Source organism: Triticum urartu, chromosome 2, assembly GCF_003073215.2.
Source record: "Triticum urartu cultivar G1812 chromosome 2, Tu2.1, whole genome shotgun sequence".
Classification (NCBI taxonomy): domain Eukaryota; kingdom Viridiplantae; phylum Streptophyta; class Magnoliopsida; order Poales; family Poaceae; genus Triticum; species Triticum urartu.
In genome coordinates this window covers 388,817,312-388,842,052 of record NC_053023.1, presented here as the reverse complement: position 1 = coordinate 388,842,052, position 24,741 = coordinate 388,817,312, and the positions used below count along the sequence as shown (strand labels likewise).

General features: G+C 47.1%; 2 protein-coding genes across 2 annotated transcripts; both read right to left on the bottom strand.

The window, feature by feature from the left end:
* Positions 1–451: 451 nt before the first annotated feature.
* LOC125541575 lies at positions 452–2,681 on the bottom strand. Its single transcript, XM_048704946.1, has 2 exons — positions 1,369–2,681; positions 452–744 (listed from the first exon to the last, which is right to left on the bottom strand). Exons 1-2 carry the CDS (start codon positions 2,456–2,458, stop codon positions 689–691), a joined length of 1,146 nt encoding a protein of 381 aa, XP_048560903.1. The 5' UTR covers positions 2,459–2,681; the 3' UTR covers positions 452–688.
* A 6,856-nt stretch (positions 2,682–9,537) lies between these two features.
* Positions 9,538–23,123, bottom strand: LOC125536864 (NASP-related protein sim3-like). The gene is made up of 8 exons (XM_048700143.1): positions 23,022–23,123; positions 21,769–21,938; positions 16,231–16,413; positions 14,985–15,220; positions 13,855–14,064; positions 13,685–13,775; positions 10,250–10,487; positions 9,538–10,125 (listed from the first exon to the last, which is right to left on the bottom strand). The coding sequence occupies exons 1-8, from the start codon at positions 23,121–23,123 to the stop codon at positions 9,730–9,732; spliced, it is 1,626 nt and encodes a 541-aa protein (XP_048556100.1). The 3' UTR covers positions 9,538–9,729.
* Positions 23,124–24,741: the final 1,618 nt, after the last annotated feature.

Genomic DNA, 24,741 nt, shown 5'->3' with positions numbered 1-24,741 from the left:
ACAAAAATAAGTGAAACACACAACGTGTCTATATATGCCTGATTTAGAAAAAAAAAGTTAGAACATCTTATATTTGTGAATGAATGAAGTATACGTGATAAAAAGATGTGTAGCCCATCAAATTACTGCTTGTATTTCATTGATTTGTAAGTGTGGTGCCTTCCATGCTTGCTTATGTATATGGTGTTGGCAGATCATTAGATGTTATCAGAAGAAAATTATGTTGCCTGCAATACTAAATTTACAACCTAATGTACCATGCTTATAGTGCTACTTAATTTTTTGTTTGAACATCACAACATAATAATTTATATATTGTTCTGCAAGGAAAAAAAACATATGTTGTTACAAGGCACTACCAGTTAGCAATCCAAGGCAACGGTTCCCGGCGCGGCGAAGTACGTGTATCCATCTAGTATATATTATGCTGATCTGCAATCCCTTATAGTGAAGCCATAGTGAAACTTGACACCAAGAGGCAAAGCTAACGATTTGAGGGAAACAAGCCATTAACAAAGTCCCATAAGGCCAGAAGGCCAAGTGAAGAACAGCAATAAAAAGTGGACTTGCAGGTCCTATATAAAGTCATGTACCACAATGCACCACTTAGGCTATGTATGAAATCACTACAAGTCACTTCCACAGTTCCACCTTGATGAAGAAGCCCTGCTCCAGCATATAGAGTTTGTCATAGATTTAAAACACACTCTTTTGGCCCCTCAGCTGTAGAAGCTACTTCCATGTCTGCAGAAATACAAGAATTCAGAAATAAAAAAAGCTGCTTACCATCGACTAAAGGCCAACAAGTCTAACTCTCCAAAACATTAATAACTAGATGATGCTCCGCACGCTGTTGCGGGAATATTTACAATATATTTCAATGATATTGATTTTATGGAATGAGAATATTAGGAGAAACAATATAAGAGCTAAAACTAAAAATATATATATGATTTATTGTGTTTGATTATTGTACTTTTGTAAAATATCATGCATGTTTGCATGTTGAGATGAACCTTTTTCTATGACTCATTGAATGTTGAGGTGGCCATTTTCTAATGCATGTTGCTTGATGAGGTGTCACGCTTGCATGTCGAGCGAAATAGGTTAACGGAAGCTTGCTATTTAGATATAGAAGATAACCTATCGGCAGCAGCTTTGCCCACACATGCACAAAATCATTAAGAGAAGACAAACTTGCTACTATTCCGGATGGGAAATAAACCCTTTGTTTCTTGAGCACAAATATCACCGTCAAAGAAATTCTAGTGTATGAGAAGCCATGCATCCATATCGTTACGACTTAGAAAGTGATATACTACTTTGATTGAAAATGTAAGTGCCAACTGAAAAATCAAGGCGGGATACCTGGAATGTAGAAGCTCATGTAGGCGCAGACTCTCCCAAAGTCATCGAGCACCTTCCTGACCCGGCCTGACTTGAGTTCAATCATGTAGACGCAAGCAACGGTGCCAACAAAAATGGTATCAGTGCCCTCAGCAAAGCCGACCACAGATACAACGGGAATCCAACTATAGTATTTGATTCCGTTAATTGAGTGTGAGAGGGCATCTCCAGAAAGCAGCGTCTTGAGATCGATTACCCTGCGTTGCGTCCATATCTCTGCTCCCCCGGCGCCAGAGCCAGTCTCCCTTGCCCACAGGGTTATGATGGTGTTATCCACAGCGGCGAACCCCAGGCCACCGTCCTCCATTGTCACGAGCCTCCCATTACACTTGGCCAGCGCCTCCAACACGTACAGGCGGGCTGTCGTAAGTTGATACTCGATGGTGTAATTCTCGATGCCGCGGAAGTAGAGCGCGTCTCCCACATGGACGCTAGCCGCAAAGTGGGCATTGGCCTCGGGGTGATGAAGAGAGGTGATGTCGTTCCACGCGCCAGTCTCCGACGAGTACAGGCGGGCGGAGGTCACCCCCTTCCCCTTGTCGGTGGATACGAAGGCCACACGAAAGGGCCCACCCTCGCAGCCGCAGTGGTCGCAGCCTTCCGCGGCACAGAGCACCGCCGCTGCGTAGTCGACGTAGTCCTCCGGCTCCGGCGAGGGCTGCGGAACACGGCGTTGGTCGTCCATCATGGGTTCCCAGACGACGAGGCCCAAGGTCCCCTCGATGCGCGGGTTTGTGGTGGCGAAGAGGGCCCGGCCGTGGCGGCAGTCGACAACCAACCAACATGGAAGGACGGGATCCACAACGTGAAAGACGGAGGTGGGGACGAATCGGGAGTAGTAAGGTTCATCGCCTTGCAGGATTTGGAGGACGCCCAGCAGGTGAGGTCTCCGGTGGAACTCGCGGTACCGGCGGCGGAAGGCGGGGCCGGCGACGAGGCGACGCCAGGGTTTGCAGACGAGCGACGCGCGCACGAGGCACGCGGGATCTTCCGGCGGGAGGCGGACAAGGATTTGCTCCACGAGGTCTTCCATTAGCGACGACGCCGACATGGTCGCAGATGCGCTTGTCGCGCGATGGAGCCGAGGGCTTTTGGTAGTCTCCACCTGGGATTGGGTTTGTGTATAAAAAGTAGGGTAAACATATTTTATACCTAATAACCATCATAATTTACCATCCATTTTGATTTTGTTGTTAATTGATTATACTGTATATACCAAAATTGCAGTAGAATCCGTATCTATTTTAAATAACCAAAGTAATGATACTAGTTGACTTACCAAAGAAGAACATGATGATGTAGGCCTTGGCATACCTCGCACCAAGATTCTGAAGGATTTTAGAGCATCTTCAGCCGTTGTGTCCCCAGGAGGTGTTTTTTCCGCCTCCTGGGAGGCACCGGCGAATTTTTTGTTCTGGGAACGACAAATTTTCCAGCCGTCGACGCCCTCCCAGCGCAGGCGACTCCTCCCAGATGGTCGTCGTTGCCGACATCATCACCTACTATGGCTGGAGAGAGGTCACCGTCATCTACGTCGACAACGACTACGGCTGCGGCGGTGTCGACGCCCTCGGCGACGCGCTCGAGGCCCAACGCGCCAAGGTCTCCTTCAAGGCGCCCTTCCCTCCGGACGCCGACGCGGCCGCCATCGCCGACCTACTCGTGCGGGTCACCATGATGGAGTCCCGCGTCTACGTCGTCCACGTCAACCCGGACTCCGGACTCGCCGTCTTCGCCGCCGCGCGCTCCCTCGGCATGATAGCGTCGCACAGCAGCTCGTCCTCCTCGGCGCCCGCGGCGACCACACCTGCGACTCCACCGCCACCTCCATGCGCGGCTGACCAAGAGGAAGAGCCACCGCTGGAGCTGCGCCCGTGTGCTTCTCCTGCTCTCCGCGCGGCCCAGCTCCCCTGCTGCAGCTTGCAGGAGGCCGTCCTCCGGCGTGTTCGTGAAGCCCAGCGGTGGCTCCGCGGCAGGGCGCGCGCGGCCGGGCGTCGAGGTGGCGGGGAGGAAGCAGGGTGCGGCGTGAGTGCTCGTCGAGGAGGAAGCAGGGCGTGGAGATGCACCTGGGCGCCCCCTCACGCCGGCGAGCCTGCGAAGCATCCGCCCAAGGCGACCTCGTCAAGCACGCCGGACGCCGGCCACGCGACCTCGCTGCCCCGCACGCCGGACGCTGGCCTCGTTGCCTCGTTGGCGCGCTCGAGAGAGGGGGGCATGGGAGAGGAGAGAGCAAAAGAGAGGAGAGAGGGTGTGGGCACGTGGGTGGGGCCCAGATGAAAAGGGAGGAGAGAGGGAGGTGGGGGACTGAGAGTGGGCCAACGGCGAGAAAAAGTAACCGCCGGCACGCCCAGCTTCCCCCGGGGGGCTGGGTTTGGGTGGGTTTGCCGGCATCGTTTTTCTTTAAATCCGGCAAAAGTAAGGCTTTGGGGAAGTGAGTGGGAGGATTTTTGCCGTCGGCTCTAGAAAAATGGCTTGGGGGCGTTCCTGGGGGCGCAGCTAGAGATGCTCTTAGAGCATCTACAACTAGAGCCCACATATCCATTGTAAGCGCCCAGGCGGCTTGCCCAGTCACTATCCGGATAGAAAACAATCATTCAATTGAACTTGGCAAATTCGGGCCAAACGCTTGGACTGACCGACATCACTAATACCCAGCCCATATTCGGGGCGGATATGGGGACATGCGGACGCGCCCACCACGCGGCTCTGACAAGCCGACTCATCCCAAATCCTCTCAAAATTGACTAGTCCATCACTTCGACCACCCTCCTCCCGGCTCCATCCTCCATTTCCCGCCTCCACGCAGCCGCCCACCCCTCCTTGCTTGTCGTTCGTGTCGTCGTCCTCGTCCGTCGTCGCTAATGTTGTCACCGACAACCCTGTCCGCCACCATTGTCACGGATGATGCATCGGCGAAATCGGTCAGGCTCCCCGGCGTGGCGGTTCCTTGCAAGGCGGAGAACCTTGCCTGGAAGGAGCGTCGGCGAAGGCAGCGTGAGCGTGAAGTGGCGGTGAACGCAACTACGAATATGGTCGGTGATGAGGCATGGGCTTTGGCACGAGCGGTGTGGCGACACATGCCAATCTGTCTGTCATGGCCGCGAGGAAAAACAACTTGTCGGGCGAGCGCGACTCCATTTCGCCCTCCTAGTGGACGGGCATCCCGGATTTGAGCTTTACGGGAGACTCCACGAACGTGACCACGATGGCCGACTCGCTGCAACTCCAAAGGCATCGGGCGACGTCTGCCAGTGTCGGCTCCGGGCATGCCCACATGTTGTTCGACGGAACAAGACCTGATACAATCTTTGCCTCTCTGACATTTGCATTCCAAGATTTATTTGTTCCACATACCATTAGATCAAACTTGTAGAATGATAGTTAAATTACGATGCAAATTGTAGGAACAAATTTTGAATAACATGATAAATGGTGGTCAAGAGCCTTTACAATTTAACATGGGGGAAATCAATTCCTCGACATTTGAAGTTGGGCAAACGTAATGCACAAAAAGAAAGAAGGTAGTGAAGCCAAGAGGTCCGACATTCAACAATTTGAAGATGTTTTATTGTGTGACAGTTGGTTGAACACTAGTGTGGATCCAATATGTGAACTGAGCAAAAAGGCGAGAAATATTGGGAAAAAATCACAAACTTTATCATGAGTAAAAACATTATGTGAAACCACACCCAATCAATACCAACCGTTGCCCGTGCTCTCACCAACATAGATGGTCCATCATCCAAGAGAATGTGAGCAAATTTGTTGGTTTTCTCATACAAGTTGTTGACCGGAACCAAAGCGACATTAGAGTTCAAACCCATACAACTTAGGCAGCGGCTTTGTACCATCAAGACGAGAACAAGCCATTCGCAATGTCACATTGTTGGATGAAATTGAACGGGAAACCTAAGTGGCAAACTGTTCTCGAGGAGATTAGAAGTGTCATGAAGAAGACGAAGAAAACCTATGGGTCTAGCTATGCTCAATCAATTGGACTAGAGGAGGAAGAAGAAATTGGTGGGGCAAACATATAAGCAGCCATGCCAAATAAAAATCGGCATGTGAAGGGAAACAAGTGGAAGAAGGAGAGGATCGCCCGTGATGGCGCGGTAAGCAAAATGTCCGCCACTTGGACCGGCATTTTTTTTCACCAAGAAGATGAAGGAGGAAAGGTACAAGATGTTCATAGATGTGCAAAGGAAGAAGATGGAGTTCGGCCCGGAGAGGTTGCACTTGGAGAATAACAAAATAGAATTGAAGAGGCAAGAGAAGCTGCGATAATGCAAGGAATTTGATCTTGAGAGAGACAAGTTGAGACTTGCAACAGAAACGAAGGAGTCGAGGATCATGCTGCAGGACATAAACCTCTTGAATGATGAAGGCAAGAAGTGGCTTCTCCGCATGAAGGTCATCAGTAATCGCAACAATTAACGTCTTTGTTCATTCGTGTATCGTTTATCCATGTATGAATTACTGAATTTTATTTTGTCATGTAATGAATTGTCGTTTACTTTGTATCGTTTATTCATGGTGCACTTACATTTATATGGATATTTGAATATGGGGAGTGTGGTTATGGAAAAGAAGAAATGATGACGTGCCTGACACCGTCCACGAACATATATGAGCTCGGATGTTGTAGATGCTCTAAGTTGGCCCGGCTAGTCATTTTATTGTAGCGCCTTGTACAATGAGCCTCGCGAGGGTTGGATCAATGTGCACTGAAGATCAACGGCAGAACTCTAGATCACCATGAAGAGAATAGGGTGTCACCTTATTGTTTTATCTAACTCATTTGAGTTCGAGTCATGGGGTGACCTGTGGTGCTTAGAGCTTCTTCTACGGAAATGTTAACGTCCACACGTGTGGGCGTTTGCATCTCGCCCACACACGTAGATCCGCGTCCGTTCGTGAGCGCACGAATCTTGGCATGTTTCTAGTGCCATGTAGGACTGGCCTGGTGTGTGGGCGTTCAGCCGGTCGCCCATACGGCCGTTCACCACACAGGAGGGGCTGGTGTGTGGGCGTTCAGCAGTTCGCCCACACGTCACTTTGCACGCACACACAAGGGCTAGTGTGTGGGCATTTGGCATCTTGCCCACACGCCCTTCTCCTCTCCCACACCCAAGCTGCTAGTTGCCATGTGTTTTTGCACTGCACATGGCAACTGCCCCTAGTGTGCTTTTATATGCAGGTGGCAACTCTCTTTTTTTACCCGAGTTTGTCATGTGTTTTGCAGGGTACACGGCAACTGCCTAGTGTGCACGTAAGCAGATGACAACTCTCTTTTACCGAGTTGCCATATGTTTTTGCATGGTACATGGCAACTGCCCTAACGTGCATGTATATGGCAACTTCCCTAACGTGCACGTAAGCAGATGGCAACTCTTCCTTTTTACATGGCAACTGCCCTAGCATGCTTGTGAGCACATGGCAACTCTCTCAACTGCCTAGTGTTAGTATGTGGCAACTCCTAAAGTTATGAAATCATAGCAACTACATTAGATCAGACCATACATGGCAACTGCAGTTGAGCAACCATGGCAACTGCAGTTGTCCGACATGGCAACCGTAGTTCAGCGACATGGCAACTGCAATTAAACGAACATGGACGAGGGTCTGGACCATGGCAACTGCGGGCGCGCGGTGACCGTCACGCGTGGCGTGCGGGGCCAGGTGGTACGAGGCCTGACATACAGGCGTGTGGCCGTTATCAACTTCGTCCACACACACGCGTGTGAGAAGGATCGGGAGGGAAAAAAAGAGGCGTGTGGGCCTAATTGTTTTGCCCACACGTAGGTGTGTGGGCTGTTCCTCTTATACACCACACAAAATGTGTGGGCGGACTCCCTAATGCCCACACGTGTGGCACTTATCGGCGTCTTTCTTCCATATAAAAGTATGCCTCCAAGAACTATAGTCATCAATGGTATTGTTGTTAATTTGACATAAAAATGTTTGACTCATTCCATCACATATATACGATACTTATATAATACTTCTTCAGTCTTATAATATATAAATGTTTTTCAAGCTCTTATATCATGGGACGAAGCAGAGTAGTAAAGTATTTCTCTTTACCTCATAATCTGTAGCAAGGTACGGCCATTTAGCTAGTAGATAAAGTAAAATTAGGGTCAAAATGTTGTCCTAACAAGCAAGGATCTGTTTTGGAACGGAGGCAAATGGAGCGGAGCATCAAGAGCCCCATCAAGGCATCCGCCATCTCCTTCCCAACCGCCGTAACCATGTCTTCCGACGTGATATTCTGACTCACATGCGGATCCGGGAGGTTGTCTTGTCGCGCCGATGCCTTCCTCTTGGTCTCATGGACCGGCCGCGGCGCCGGCGCACGCTCTTTTTCTTCCTCGGCGTGGTGGACGTTTCTTGCGTCGTGGTGCCGTACTTGGAAGAGAAGGAGAAGGCCGAGGGCGCCGTCAGGGTGAGCCTGGAGTCCGTCGAGTCTCCGCTGCTTGTCTTTGTCGGGCAACTTGGGCTGCACGGGCAAGCTCGGTGACCGGAACGCCCACAGCTGGACGTCAACATGGATCTGCATCCCGTGCTCCGTCACGAAGTCGCCCCAGTCGCCGATGAAGCGGTAGGCGCCGTTGGAGCGGAGGTACCGGAGCTTGAAGCCGAACTCGTTGCCGTGGTCGTCGAAGGCGGTGACGCGCAGGCCGTCCTTGCACTCATGGACAAGGTAGGTCTCCTTGTGGGAGAGGAGGCCGGTGATGGGGTGGCGCTCGATGGAGGCGCGCTTGCACGAGAAGAGGAGGCGGTTCTGGTTGAGGTCCACGTCGCTCTTCTGTAGGTTCTTGACGCAGACGAACTGCGGAGCCGTGGCGCCGAGCGTCTCGAGGTGCTGCGTCAGCCCCGTGCCGAGGCGCAGCGGCGGCGGGGCGGCGACCCGCGCCGGCAGCGATTTCTTCTTTCGATCCCTGTTCCTATTCGTCTTCTTCCTCTTCTTCTTATTCTTGGCTGGTGCCGTCTCGTCTTCCTCCATGGTCACGTATGCGCCGTCGCGCGCCGCTGGTCGCCTCGGCCGCGTCACGTGTAAGGGTTGCTCGTCGCCGCCGCTCGTGAGTCTCTGGTGTTGGGACGTGGTCGCGTCGGGACTGGACGCGCTGGTGCCAACTTCTGTCACCGTCTGGTATAGTAGGTCCAGGTGGCTCTGAAGTGGAATTAGGCGGGCATCTACCCGTCTCTTCTTGGGTGGAAGTGGGACTAGGAAACAAGAATCCTCGCGGTCGCTACTGTCGCTCGTCGCCCTCTTCTTTAGCGGCAAGAGCGATTTGTCGATGCGTTCAGGATCCGTCGTCGGGGTGATGATTGGCTTCGATTGCGCTTGCGCGGCATCGGCGTCGCCGTGTCGGAGGCCCGACGAGAACGGATTTCTTGGCATGCCAGATCTTCTTCTTGGAATACCTAGACTATATGATTTCCTTGCAACCATGATCGGGGGTGACCAGTACGTATATATGATGATGGATCGGGACTACGAGTCCGCTTCAGACACGCTACGCTACCGTCCGTGGTGCGGGCACCAGGAAAACGAGCAGACTCTAGCCCCGCCAGCTTAGCCAAAACGGGTTCCTTGATGCCACTAGCAAATATACTTTGCAGCCCAAGATCCTATATGTATACATGCACGGAGAATATACAAGGAAACACGAAAATAGAGTACTAAACTCTAAGATTCCTCCATGTGTGTCGATCCACACACCCAAAAAAAGAAAAAATTCCTCCGTAGATGTAGATGTCTCCCAAGGAAATGTGAACTCATTTTTCTAGAACGATGGTATCTTGTTTTCACTTTTCTTTTGGTTAGCTCTGTTTAACCATGCCAGACGAGACATGCAGTAGCCGCTGTGCATCAGTGTGGCGATGGCAGCTCAGCCTGGCCGGCTTGCAATGCATATCGCTATACCGCTCAACATCGGCAGCAAAGCATGCGAAGTGTAAAGTTATTCAGTACACAACACAGATCAAATAACCAGTGAAACGTGCCAAGATAGCCTTGCTCAGCTGCGGCACAAGAGATTATGACACAGAGCAACCACTAAAAATACAAGATCACGTAAGTACAAACACGCATTTGGAAAAGCACAAATCACCTTACACGCATCAGACACCAAACAACTGTCACGCTTGATAAACTTATCACCAGTTCAAGTTACTAGTACAACTTAAGAGAAGATGGTTCCCACAATTCACAAACATTTTAACGACTAAGTTTGCATGAAGCTAAACAGGGCCAAATATGGAGCTCACAGATTCCAGCAAGTTACTAACACCATGTAGGGCGAACGAAAATGAACTCTACTTTGATACGGAACCCTCGCCATCTTGCACCGTGGGGTGAACATCTGAGTTGTTGCTGCTGTCGCATTTCACAGACAGTGAATCATCTGCTGCCAGTCTCTTCGAACAAGGCTCAGCAGAAATAGGCTTGATATTAGCTCGCTTGATGCCTCTGCCTACAACACCGAGGTCGGTAACAGTACTTCCAGTGCTTCCAGATGTTGCTGCTGTAGACATCGTTGGGGAGTCAAAGCCATTGTTTACTCCACCCATTTGTGAAGAAGTCAAAGATGCAGCTCTTGGCGCCACAGCATTGCCAGCCTTCTGCATAAACCCTGCCTTTGCGGCAATGCTTTTCATAATCTCCTCTATTTCAGAGCTTGGGGTTGCCATTGCTTGCTCCAGGTCTTCAAGCTGAACCAAAAACAGTTCAGATATCTCATTGCTCATTATGATAAACATAAACATTTTCACTCAGACATCAATAGGCTGAAGACGAGAATAAAGTTGATAAGATGAAGGAATCTAGTTTAGTTACCTTCTTCTCAAGGTCAGGCAATATACCAGTAACAACCTCCAGCTCATCTTCAATAGACAATTTCTTTGAGTCTCCATCAGCAGTAGATGCACTGTCACCTTTATCAGCCAACAAGGTTTCCTTCGCTTTTTTCAGGCTCTCTAAACGTGACTTGCACAATGAAACAGCCTTTGCACAATATGGGATCGCATCTGCAATCTTAGATGCCAACTCATAGACCAAACAAATGCGGAAGTGTCTAGCACTGATTAAGGAAATTAGCAAAGAAAGAACAATAGTCTACAAGATAACAGTATTATATAACTGATATTTTCCTCTGGTCACAGTTAATAGCCACATTAGACTTGCATGTGCATTTACGTAAGTGAAAAGGTACCCGTGAGACATTCAAATCAGTAGAATTACCCACATCATCCATCAACAACAACAACAACAACAACAAAGCCTTTAGTCCCAAACAAGTTGGGGTAGGCTAGAGGTGAAACCCATAAGATCTCGCAACCAACTCATGGCTCTGGCACATGGATAGCAAGCTTCCACGCACCCCTGTCCATAGCTAGCTCTTTGGTGATACTCCAATCCTTTAGCCGTCCACTATGCACCGGAGCTTCTGGAGGCCTGCGCTGAATATGCCCAAACCATCTCAGACGATGTTGGACAAGCTTCTCTTCAATTGGTGCTACCCCAACTCTATCTCGTATATCATCATTCCGGACTCGATCCTTCCTCGTGTGGCCACACATCCATCTCAACATACGCATCTCCGCCACACCTAACTGTTGAACATGTCGCCTTTTAGTCGGCCAACACTCAGCGCCATACAACATTGCGGGTCGAACCGCCGTCCTGTAGAACTTGCCTTTTAGCTTTTGTGGCACTCTCTTGTCACAGAGAATGCCAGAAGCTTGGCGCCACTTCATCCATCCGGCTTTGATTCGATGGTTCACATCTTCATCAATACCCCCATCCTCCTGCAGCATTGACCCCAAATACCGAAAGGTGTCCTTCTGAGGTACCACCTGGCCATCAAGGCTAACCTCCTCCTCACACCTAGTAGTACTGAAACCGCACATCATGTACTCGGTTTTAGTTCTACTAAGCCTAAACCCTTTCGACTCCAAGGTTTGTCTCCATAACTCTAACTTCCTATTTACCCCCGTCCGACTATCGTCAACTAGCACCACATCATCCGCAAAGAGCATACACCATGGGATATCTCCTTGTATATCCCTTGTGACCTCATCCATCACCAATGCAAAAAGATAAGGGCTCAAAGCTGACCCCTGATGCAGTCCTATCTTAATCGGGAAGTCATCAGTGTCGACATCACTTGTTCGAACACTTGTCACAACATTATCGTACATGTCCTTGATGAGGGTAATGTACTTTGCTCGGACTTTGTGTTTCTCCAAGGCCCACCACATGACATTCCGCGGTATCTTATCATAGGCCTTCTCCAAGTCAATGAACACCATATGCAAGTCCTTCTTTTGCTCCCTATATCTCTCCATAAGTTGTCGTACCAAGAAAATGGCTTCCATGGTCGACCTCCCAGGCATGAAACCAAACTGATTTTTGGTCACGCTTGTCATTCTTCTTAAGCGGTGCTCAATGACTCTCTCCCATAGCTTCATTGTATGGCTCATCAGCTTAATTCCACGGTAATTAGTACAACTCTGAACATCCCCCTTGTTCTTGAAGATTGGTACTAATATACTCCGTCTCCATTCTTCTGGCATCTTGTTTGCCCGAAAAATGAGGTTGAAAAGCTTGGTTAGCCATACTATCGCTATGTCCCCGAGACCTTTCCACACCTCAATGGGGATACAATCAGGGCCCATCGCCTTGCCTCCTTTCATCCTTTTTAAAGCCTCCTTGACCTCAGACTCCTGGATTCGCCGCACAAAACGCATGCTGGTCTCATCAAAGGAGTCGTCCAGTTCAATGGTAGAACTCTCATTCTCCCCATTGAACAGCTTGTCGAAGTACTCCCGCCATCTATGCTTAATCTCCTCGTCCTTCACCAAGAGTTGGCCTGCTCCGTCCTTGATGCATTTGACTTGGCCAATATCCCTCGTCTTCCTCTTTCGGATCTTGGCCATCTTATAGATGTCCCTTTCACCTTCCTTCGTGCCTAACCGTTGGTAGAGGTCCTCATATGCCCGACCCCTTGCTTCACCAACAGCTCGCTTTGCGGCCTTCTTCACCATCTTGTACTTCTATATGTTGTCTGCACTCCTATCCAGGTATAGGCGTTTGAAGCAATCTTTCTTCTCTTTAATCGCCTTCTGGACATCATCATTCCACCACCAGGTATCCTTATCTTCGCTTCTCCTTCCCCTGGACACTCCAAGCTCCTCCGAGGCCACCTTACGAATGCAAGTCGCCATCTTCGTCCACACATTGTTCGCATCTCCTCCTCCCTCCCAAGGGCCCTCCTTAATGACCCTCTCCTTGAACGCTAGAGCTACCTCCCCCTTGAGCTTCCACCACTTCGTTCTAGCGACTTTGGCACGCTTATCCTGCTGGACACGAATCCGAAAGCGGAAGTCAGCAACCACCAGCTTATGCTGGGGTACAACACTCTCTCCAGGTATCACCTTACAGTCTAGGCACGCACGCCTATCTTCTCTTCTTTAGAGGATGAAATCAATCTGGCTAGAGTGTTGGCCACTACTAAAAGTCACCAGATGTGATTCTCTCTTTCTAAAGAGGGTGTTAGCTACAATCATGTTGTAGGCTAGAGCAAAGCTTAAGACATCTTCTCCTTCTTGATTCCTGATGCCATAGCCAAAGCCCCCGTGCGCCCCTTCAAAACCTGTGTTAGATGTACCCACGTGGCCATTGAGGTCTCCTCCTATGAAGAGCTTCTCACCAATCGGTAACCATGTCTTCCAGGCCTTCCCAGAACTCCCTCCTGGTGTTCTCATTGTGGCCTACTTGCGGGGCATACGCGCTGATAACATTGAGAACCAAGTCCTCAACTACCAGCTTGACCAGGATAATCCGGTCCCCACGTCTCTTGACGTCTACCACTCCATTTCTGTTTGCAGCCGTCCCTGTGTACCACAGCTTGGAAGCCGGCATCCTCCACCTCCTTCACCTTCTGTCCTCTCCATTTGGTTTCTTGGACGCAAAGGATATCAACACCTCTCCTCACCACTACATCAACTAGCTCCCGAAGCTTCCCTGTCAGAGACCCTACGTTCCAGCAACCTAAGCGAATCCTCCTAGGCTCGGCTAGCTTCCTTACCCTTCGCACTCGTCGAGTCAAATGCGAAGACCCACATCATCCATGGATAAGAAAATAATAATGATAACTTCAGCCACATAAATCTTCAGCTAATAAAATACGCACCAGTAAAACCAAGTATGCCGCTGCATCATACCACTACATGGCATACAATGACATTATTATTACCGCAAGGAGGATACAGTTCAACAATTCGACGATGGTCAGGCTCAACCAAATGCTCCAAGATGGCCAAAGCTTTGAAGTAGTCACCAAGTGAGTTGTCTATGTCCTCTGCAAACAAATGTAGGGCCATGAGTATCAAGACCACACACTAGTTTATTGCAGGAATAACTAAGATAACAGAGGTTACCTCTTTCCATGGAGACTTCAGCTAGAGCAGAAAAGATATTCACTTTCTCCATAGTGTTGTCTGGGTTCTTCTCCACTATTGCCCTTGCAATATCTAACATTTTCCAGGCTAGATCCAAATCAGAATCATCTTCTTCTCCCGCCATCTCATCACCATCCTTGTCACTCTCACCATCTACATCCTCCTGATCTTTCTCATTTGAGTTTTGACCTAATTAATGACTATGTCAGTATTTACCATGGTAGGAAGAAGAGCAAGCAGCAATATAGCTAAAGCAATGATATACATTCATACATAGAATTAATCAGCATAATGTGATCATTTTTTATCAATATATATAGTCATGAGCAACTAACTAGAATTCTCATGGAAATGTGAGACAGCGATATTCACATTTTGCAAAACTTACATAACACACAACTGCAGAAGTAGGGAACTTGCAAGAACCATGAGATAAGCACGGAGACGGAGGTCAACCCACTTCAAATATAGAACACAAACAGAGTAAGGACTGAGGAAGGGCCAAAGGCAGTTTACAAAGCATAAAACCAAGGCCATGCAAAGTGCACTATTTTAGACGGCTAACTGCAACACATTCAAAGTTTGATGCGCCCATATCTGTCTAATTTGGCATTGTCATCCATGTGTATGAACAACAATGGCAGACATAAATATTTAAAGCTGCAAGGAAAATATCTGACAAAAGGAGAAGACAGGCAGACAGCCACACAACATATTGTTGATCCATAACAAGCTTTTGAATGAGCAATCAAAGCATATATTTTTGCTACCTCTGAAATCACCTGCTATCTATAACATAAACTTGTTTTAGACGTTTAATCAATTAACAAAATCACTTCAATGAAGTGGATGAGAAGTTGAGAACTCAAGAAATAACTATGAACACTACATACCTCCAAATAAGACCCAGCATTTTGCAGCACATGAGCTCATTACTGATTAACATCTAATTGTGGATAGTCTCCAGTCGGTACAACAAGAGGAATATAAAGAAGTCTTAAATCATAATGACCATAATGTTACTAATATAATAATATGTCCAGATTAATGTCCGTCCTCTGGTGTATAACTGCATCTGAATCTACTTGGGCAAAGGAATAACAACACACCTTCTTCAAGACCACCTTTGTCTGAAGATGGATCGTCATCTTTGACATTGCTGCTGGATGCCTTTGAGTTTCCACTATCTTTATTTGTTATGCTCTTCGCTGGTTCTTCATCTGGTGCACTCTTTGGAACATTACCCAAAGGATCGGTCTCCTCCTGTGATTTGTATAGCAAGGCACATCCATATTTATAATACGTGCTAGCACACTCTGAAGCAAGTTCTCCATAACGTTCAACCCTGGTGACAAGACAACAAAGCCATATTTTTTTCAGTGTATCATTGTAAAGGTATTAAGGGTACAGCATAAGAACATGAAAGGTAACGTAATCTGAGATGAAATAGACCAACCAGAGCTAACCACCATAATGGTTCTATCAACCATTTTGATGACACAAAGTGTTAATTATGCTCCCTGTTGACTGTCTTTTATAAAAAGGTCACTACTGATTGGTGCTTGCACAGCCTATGAAGTACAATTCTGAAGTAGGATGAATAAATTATATAACAGTAAATATTCGTAACTAACCAGTACTGAAGAGGCATGTACACATTTCTCAAATAAGATAGCACCTATGCCTCAAGTAATTACACTTAGATTTAATGTTCATCCTAGTACACACATCAAGCACCAATTGCCAACATAACCTCACAGTCAAGGGGCCTCAGGTCAAAGCAAAACAACCAACAGAACAAACCACATATAAAACACTGCAAGTACAAGCTGAATCTACAGAACACATCTAATCAGTTTCCAGTAGGTGAATGTTCTCGCGAGGTGCTAACTATGTGCAATGTTGCTTGTTTACAATGACTAATGGTGCCGGTCAGAAGCACTAGCCAGTGCTAGAGAGCCATATAGACATTCTTATGGATATAATACATACTCCCGAAGATGTTCCCATCGCAACTCACACATGGCACATCACAACAAAATGGGGAAATCCATATAATTGCTGCCAAATAAGAGTAGGCTCATTGAACCGAATAATCATCTCTCACATCGCATTGCGCTCCCCGCTGAACACATAAACGTAAATACCACAACTGGTGATCACCTTCCTGTAGAATCTCTTAAACCCTGGTAAACCCACCCACCAAACTACATAAACCAAAAGCTCGACAGACCTACCGCCGAAGTAACTAGACCAGAAGAGCAATGAAACAAATGAACATTAAGCACACGATACATCCATAGGGGAATTTCCGCCGGGCTAGGAGTCGGATCGGTGGGTGGGAGGAACCCTAACCTGATCTCGAGGGCGCGGCTGAGGCAGTCGACGGCGACGACGAAGTCCCCCTCCTCGATGGCCTTGGACCCCTTGTCAAACAGCTCCTCCGCCCGCTCTAGGGTTTTCTCCTCTCCCCCCTCTTTCTCCTCACCGCCCGCCTCCTCCTCGCTAGGGTTCGGGAGCGGTGGTCGGCGCCGAAAGCTGCGGGTGGTGGGGAGGGAGGGAGCGGGAGAAGGGGCAATGAAATGGGGAATGTTTCGGGGAGACGCAGCGCCAATTCTGGGTGACGTGAGGCATCTGCCAGGGGGGGCAGCTTTTCGGAGTTTGGACTCATTTGGTCTTGCAAAACTGGGCCTTTTAGGGCCCAGAGTGTACGGAAAATGCCGACGGAGGCCGAGCTCCAATGAGCTCGTTTTCAATTTTTATTTTTTCAGAGCGCGAAAAATTCCAAATTTTATTTTATTTTATTTTTTGCGGGGGAATTCCAAATTTATTTTTTGAACACACATGCACATGTATACTATGTATATGCAAAATTTCACAGTATAATACGTTTACATGTGGCGTACAGGAAAAAGACAAATACACATTTTTAATGGGCCTTTTATTTTTTTTATTGGGCCAGAAATTTGTTATTTTTGTACAGCCTACAAATCACAACATTTTTTTACGAAATTTAACACGTTCTTGCGGAATACATATAAGTTTTCATGGTATTTTTTCAGATTTTTTTGGAACTTTTAAGTATGCTTTTTGAACTTTTGCAAAATACCGAGCTCACTGGAGATCTGCCTCCAAAAATCCGCACTCCCAGAGTGTAACCAGATGTGCTCAAAAAAATAAATGCAAAGCTAATTTTCACCTCCTCCTCCCCTCGTTACAAGTGACACATCACATGTGCGCCATTTTTCATAATTAGAGAATTTTGATGAAATTTCTTCCCTCACAAAAGAAGATATGGTGGTTTCTTTAGGATGTGTACAGCGCGCAAACATTGGCTGGGGGGGGGGGGGGACAATGAAAAGGGGATGGTAGGTTTAAATTCATTTTTTTCCCAAAAATTATTAAAAAAATCAAATTATAATGAAATATTACTACAATAAAAATGGATGTGAACAATTGAGAAAAGTGTGCTTGTTTCAATGGCTGGGGGTGGGCGCTCACTTATTACCGGTTGGGCGAGGCCCATGTAGGTGAGTGCTCGCTGGCGCGGGAGGTACGCCAAGATAAACACGGGAAACACTCCCTTAGCGCTCGCCAAAGGCGATATAAAGCACTGCTCGTCAATCTCTCTACTTCATATTCGCATGTATTAAACAACACACGTGGCTCATGAACTGCTCCATCCCATCCACAACCCATCTACCAATGTCACACACGCAACCTTTTGTTGCTTCACGCCCCCTCAGCTCCTCTAACACAAATGCATGAGAAGTAAACGAAGCTTTGATGAAAGAAAATGATAAAGCAACTAAGTATTTACGCTTGCCTTTAGTTTCCTTGCTGTGCTTGAAGTCACTCCATTTACTTCATCCCATCATAGTGTAAAACGTTCGATTAAAGTTCAACATATTGATGTCAGCCTCAAACCTCCCACTTCTTGAGTACACTAGTTTTTTCCCGTATAATTTGGGATTTCGAATATGTGAGGTACCTTCTTTCAACAACAACATCATAAGGTGAATATGAATCTGCGAGAATAAAGCTCCTCGTTTCTTATGTTTTAGTATGTTGTTTCTTTAGCCTAAAACGGTATGTTGTTTTCTTAGGATGTGTTACTATTCAAAATTTCAGATAAGTCATGGCATGGCAAGGATTTAGTGCTTCACACCTTCAGCTAGATTTGTTGTACAAGCATCCGACAAGATTTGGTAGGTAACCTACCCATATGTTAACTGAATATGGTTTTTGCTTACTCAATAGTGTCCTGAACATGGAAGCTTAAACACCCTTGAATAAAAGAAAAGAGGTCCGCGTTATAGTGAAGGAAATATGCCCTAGAGGCAATAATAAAGTTGTTATTTATATTTCCTTATATCATGATAAATGTTTATTATTCATGCTAGAATTGTATTAACCGGAAACTTAGTACATGTGTGAATACATAGACAAACAGAGTATCACTAGTTTGCCTCTACTTGACTAGCTCGTTGAATCAATGATGGTTATGTTTCCTAACCATAGACATGAGTTGTCATTTGATTAACAAGATCACATCATTAGAGAATGATGTGATTGACTTGACCCATCCGTTAGCTTAGCACGATGATCGTTTAGTTTGTTACTATTGCTTTCTCCATAACTTATACATATTCCTATGACTATGAGATCATACAACTCCTGAATACCGGAGGAACACTTTGTGTGCTACCAAACGTCACAACGTAACTGGGTGATTATAAAGGTGCTCTTCAGGTGTCTCCGACGATGTTTGTTGAGTTGGCATAGATCGAGATTAGGATTTGTTACTCCGATTGTCGGAGAGGTATCTCTAGGCCCTCTCGGTAATGCACATCACTATAAGCCTTGCAAGCAATGTGACTAATGAGTTAGTTGCGGGATGATGCATTACGTAACGAGTAAAGAGACTTGCCGGTAACGAGATTGAACTAGGTATTGAGATACCAACGATCGAATCTCGGGCAAGTAACATACCGATGACAAAGGGAACAATGTATGTTGTTATGCGGTTTGACCGATAAAGATCTTCGTAGAATATGTAGGAACCAATATGAGCATCCAGGTTCCGCTATTGGTTATTGACCGGAGATGACTCTCGGTCATGTCTACATAGTTCTCGAACCCGTAGGGTCCGCACGCTTAACGTTCTGTGACGATTTGTATTATGAGTTATGTGATTTGATGACCGAAGTTTGTTCGGAGTCCCGGATGAGATCGGGGACATGACGAGGAGTCTCAAAATGGTCGAGACGTAAAGATCGATATATTGGAAGGCTATATTTGGACATCGGAAAGGTTTCGAGTGATTTGGGTATTTTTCAGAGTAGCGGAGAGTTACGGGAATTCGTATTGGGCCTTAATGGGCCATACGGAAAAGGAGAGAAAGGACTCAAGGGTGGCCGTGCCCCTTCCCCATGGACTGGTCCGAATTGGACTAGGGAAAGGGGGCGCCCCCTTCCTTCCTTCTCCTTCTCCCTTCCCTTTTTCCTATTCCATGTGGGAGGTGGAATCCTACTAGGACTAGGGAGCCCTAGTAGGACTCCACACTTTGGGCACGCCCTATGAGGGTCGGCCTCCTCCTCCCTCCATCCTTTATATACGTGGCCAGGAGGCACCCATAGACACACAAGTTGATCATTGATCCCTTAGCCGTGTGCGGTGCTCCCCTCCACCATAATCCACCTCGGTCATATCGTAGCAGTGCTTAGGCGAAGCCCTGTTCCGGTAGCATCATCATCACCGTCATCACGCCGTCGTGATGACGAAGCTCTCCCGCGACACTCAGCTGGATCGAGAGTTCGTGGGACGTCACCGAGCTGAACGTGTGCAGATCGCGGAGGTGCCGTACTTTCGGTACTAGCATCGGTTGGATCGTGAAGACGTACGACTACATCAACCGTGTTGTCATAACGCTTCCGCTTACGGTCTACGAGGGTACGTAGACTACACTCTCCCCTCTCGTTGCTATGCATCACCATGATCTTGCATGTGCATAGGAAATTTTTTGAAATTACTGCGTTCCCCAACAGTGGCATCCGAGCCAGGTCTATGCGTAGATGTTATATGCACGAGTAGAACACAAAGGAGTTGTGGGCGTGGGTATATGTATATTGCTTGCCGTTACTAGTTGAATCTTGATTCGGCAGTATTGTTGGATGAAGCGGTCCAGACCGACATTACGCGTATGCTTACGCGAGACTGGTTCTACCGCCTTACTTCGCACACAGGTGGCTAGTGGGTGTCTGTTTCTCCAACTTTAGTTGAATCGGTTTCAATGAATAGGGTTCTTTTAGAAGATCAAAAAGCAATCACTATACCGCGTTGTGGTTTTTGATGCGTAGGTAAGAACGGTTCTTACTCAGCCCGTAGCAGCCACGTAAAACTTGCAACAACAAAGTAGAGGACATCTAACTTGTTTTTGCATGACATGTTGTGGTGTGATACGGTCAAGACATGATGAGATATAAATTTTTGTATGAGATGATCATGTTTTTTTAAAGTTATCGGCAACTGGCGGGAGCCTTATGGTTGTCTCTTTATTGCATAAGATGCGAGCGCCATATAATTGCTTTACTTTATCGCTATGCGATAGCAATAGTTGAAAAAGCAATAGTTGGTGAGACGACCATATGACGACATGTTGCTAGAGATCAAGATGATGGAGATCATGGTGTCATGCCGCTGATGATAGAGATCATGACGGTGTTTTGGAGATGGAGATCAAAGGCACAAGATGATGATGGACATATCATGTCACATATTATGATTGCATGTGATATTTATCCTTTATGTATCTTATTTTGCTTAGTTCGGCGGTAGCATTATAAGATGGTCTCTCACTAAATTTCAAGGTATAAGTGTTCTCCATGAGTATGCACCGTTGCGATAGTTCTTCGTGCCGAGACACCACGTGATGATCGGGTGTGATAAGCTCTACGTTCACATACAACGGGTGCAAGCCAGTTTTGCACATGCGGAATACTCGGGTTAAACTTGACGAGCCTAGCATATGCAGATATGGCCTCGGAACACTGAGACCGAAAGGTCGAGTGTTGTGGTTTTGTCACGGCAGTTGTCCTTGTGAAAGGACTTAGTCGTGGAGCCATCGCTACGGGTTAGCTTAAAGGGGTTTAAAGCAGACAAAGGACGTGAGAGTTTATACTGGTTCGGCCCCTTACGATGAAGGTAAAAGCCTACTCCAGTTGTGATGGAATTGCTAGGGTTTCGATGACCAGGGAGTGAATTCGCTTTGCCTGGCTCTCGAGTTGTTGTGTGTTGTCCCTAAACCGCCGCCGGGTCGTCCCTTTATATACATAGGTCGACGCCCGCCGGTTTATAGAGTCCCGAGGCTGGATCATAAACGTCTCTGGCTCGGTCTCTACTCCTAACTTATCATACAAGCATACATCAATATCGTTTTATGTCTACAAGCCTTAACCCGCCTTTGGGCCTTGGGCCTTCATGAAGCGCCATCATTCATGTCTTCATGGGCTTCAAATAAGATAATCATCATGAGGATAACCCGGCCTCTCCTGGCCGGTTTATGTCCAGTAGTAATATCCCCAACATTAGGCCCCAGATTGATTTGAACTTGTTCATGTCAATCTTCAACACTTAGAAGAATTCCTCCCTTTGCACCTTCACATAGATCTTGTAAACCGCCGTGACATCATCCTCCATATTTGTAGTAAACCGACATGATGTCATCTGTTCATTTAAAGCCGAAGATACCCTTTCATTTATGAGCATCCAACAATCGAAACGACGATCTCATTATATATCCATTTATTTGGGCTCCTCGATTCCCGCGCCTGTTGCTTATCTCTTTACCCTTATAAATAGGGCTGAGGGCCCCTTTCCCTTTCTTTCCTTTGCCTCTCCATCTCTTCTTCCTCCTTGCGACGCCCCTGCACCCGAGCACCGCCGCCGTCGTCGAGCTTCACCTCTGCCTCACCATTGGCCGCTGCATCGACCTGATCGCACCAGAGAGACGCGGCGCACCTCCACTGCCTCAACAGCCGTTGTAAGCCTTTCCCTTCTCTCCTCTGTAGACCCACTTAGGGTTCATACAGGTTCATGGCGCTCTCTTCGTGTTCTTCGTCAGTCCATAGATAGCAAATCTCAGGCTTGACGCGTTCAGTGGCTATGGTAATCCTTATTTCCGCCATCAAACCAAACCTTAAACACATAAGAACTTGATCTGGACCTTTTGTGAACTGCTTCAGGACCAAACTTTTTTTAGATCTAGATATTTTTTTCTTTTCCTGACTTACGGCAGATCCAAAATTCCAATGCAATCTTGTGAAACATGTTTTTCCTCACTTAGTCATTTTTGCCTTAGATCTGCATCTTCCTTATTTGTGTAGGCGGTCTATCCTTGTAGAAAGTAATCTATCATATGCCATTAGTCCCCTTGTAAACCGCTCATCGCTTTACCATTTATAACGCTCTGTCGTAGGCGGTTTATAACTACCTCCGGTTTAACAATTCTACATGCTTGAATTCCTTTTTTCTCAACCTGTTATACTTTATGCGTTGTCATTTATGAATCATAACCGGCAGCAATATTTTCCAGCTCTTCAATTGCAATGGCCAAACAATTCTATTCTTGTAACTGGGTTCCTTCCCGGGTTACTGAGGAGCAACTGAATGGATGTGTCAAAATTGGCACCTTACCGAAGAAGAATGAAATCCACTGGTGAGTTCCCGGTCCAGAAAATCCCCCTACCCCCAGAGATGGCGAAGTAGTAGTGTTTGCTGATCATATGGGCCGTGGTTTTAAACCGCCCGGATCCAAGTTTTTCCGGGATGTACTTGCCAGCTTTCAGATCCACCCTCAAGACATTGGACCCAACTCTTTATCCAATATCTACAACTTTCAGGTGTGTTGTGAAGCCTGTCTACAAGAAGAGACGACTTTCGAGTTGTTCCGGGATTTCTTCCACTTAAACCGTCGCACTGAATTCGTAGATGGGCCCAATACTGAACTCAGTGGCGTCTCCATTCAGAAAAGGAAGGATGTTAGTTTTCCTCACGCCAAACTTCACAGTCACCCAAAGGATTGGAATCAGACTTGGTTCTATTGCAAGGACACTTCTCCTGAGGATGAGAACCCTCTGCCGGGTTACCATGCTCACCGGCTTGCCAACACTCATCCGCTTCCGCAACGACTTAAGTGCCAAGGAACGGGCCTCGTATGCACCATAACTCGTCAAGCTTAGAGCTTTCATGGCCAACGGTTTGACAGGTGTGGACTTTGTTCGTTGCTGGCTATCCTGGAGTATCTTGCCGTTAAGTCGCCGCTCCAGTTTAATGTGCGAGTATACCGGCGACGTAAAAGACTCCCAACGTCATATTGACATTCAGCTAACAGATGATGAAGTTACTGAGTCTGTCAAGAAAATGTTGAATGAACCGGAAGTTGTCTGTAGCAAGACCGGGTTAAGTCCCTTTTACACACAGAACAAACCGCCCGCTGTAAGGATTGTTTTGCTTCCGCTTTGTACCTGATATTTTTTAACTGTGCAACTTTTAATACCCTCTGCCTATCTTTTAAACAGGGTGATGACCCGTTCTGGAAAAAGAAACCTCAGGAGAAAACGGTTAAGACTCCTCTTCAAAAAATGAAGGCTATTAAGGAATCTTCCAAGAGGAAGGCAACTGAACCAATCAGTTTAGATCTTGATGACACCCCTGATGAACTGGATGCAGAGGTAGAACTCGATTCCCTTGGTTCACTTTTCATACACCTCATTGACAATGATATTTATCAGGATGACGCCGAGGGCAGCCAAGCTGACGACGCAGAGGTAATTATCCTTTCCTCCGGTTCAAACCCTCTGCCAACACAAAAAATCCGTCAAGCAATCCAGAAAGTAAGATTTTCTCACCCCCTAGCTTACTTGGACCCAAACTTTCTTTTGAAGAAGCAGCAACACGAAGCACGCCGCACAACCCGTCATAGCGGCCAAGTAATCACTTCAACCGGTCTGCCAAATACTCCGGTTCGAAAGCACCAATCTGAGGTCTCAAATACTTCCAATACTTCTTACCCCAAGGCGCGTTGTTTCCAACAGCCTCTTAATCCATCCAATTCGAATCATCAGGGAACACCACCTTCATCATCCGGCGAGTCAACTGCCACACAGCTTCCACCCCTCAAGACCGTCCCTGGGTAAATGCCTTAAGCTGTCTCTTTTTGACGCTTTACACTTATATGCTTATACTGATATGTATATCTTTTTATTTCAGGGCCAAGGCCAGACCCAGTAAGAAGGGTCGTGTAGACAAACCGTCTGATGACCATGTGACAGTTGAACCGGCGACAATTTCATAACCGGAGAGAGCAACTGTTGACGCCACACTTGATGACCTGCCACCGCCAGATCATGTTTCTACTGAACAGGTAGAAGTTGATACCGTAGTGCAAGCTGATAAACCGGCAAGTCCAGTCCATACTGATGATGGACCGTCTAGTCCGGTTAAGGCTACTGATATTCCACCAACTCCAGTAAAGGCTGCTGGCGACAAGGAAGATGAGGTTATCATTACTGGCGTTTGCCACACCTCCCCTGGACATCCTGTTGTATTAGCAAAACATAGCGCCAAAGAAGAACGTGCTGCCATGGAGAAAGGCAAATGGAGCACCCATTTATCAAGCTATGCCCACCTTAACGCCCAGGAGCTCCATTCTAGTTTTCTGAACCGTCTGTACACAAACCGTGACTACGAAGCCGGTTTAGTGAATTTGATGAAGGAACATTATGAAGTAAGTACAAATCCTTTTCTCTCTTAAGTCCAATCGTAAGTACCAATTCCAGTAGCTCCCAAGGGCCGATTTATGATAGT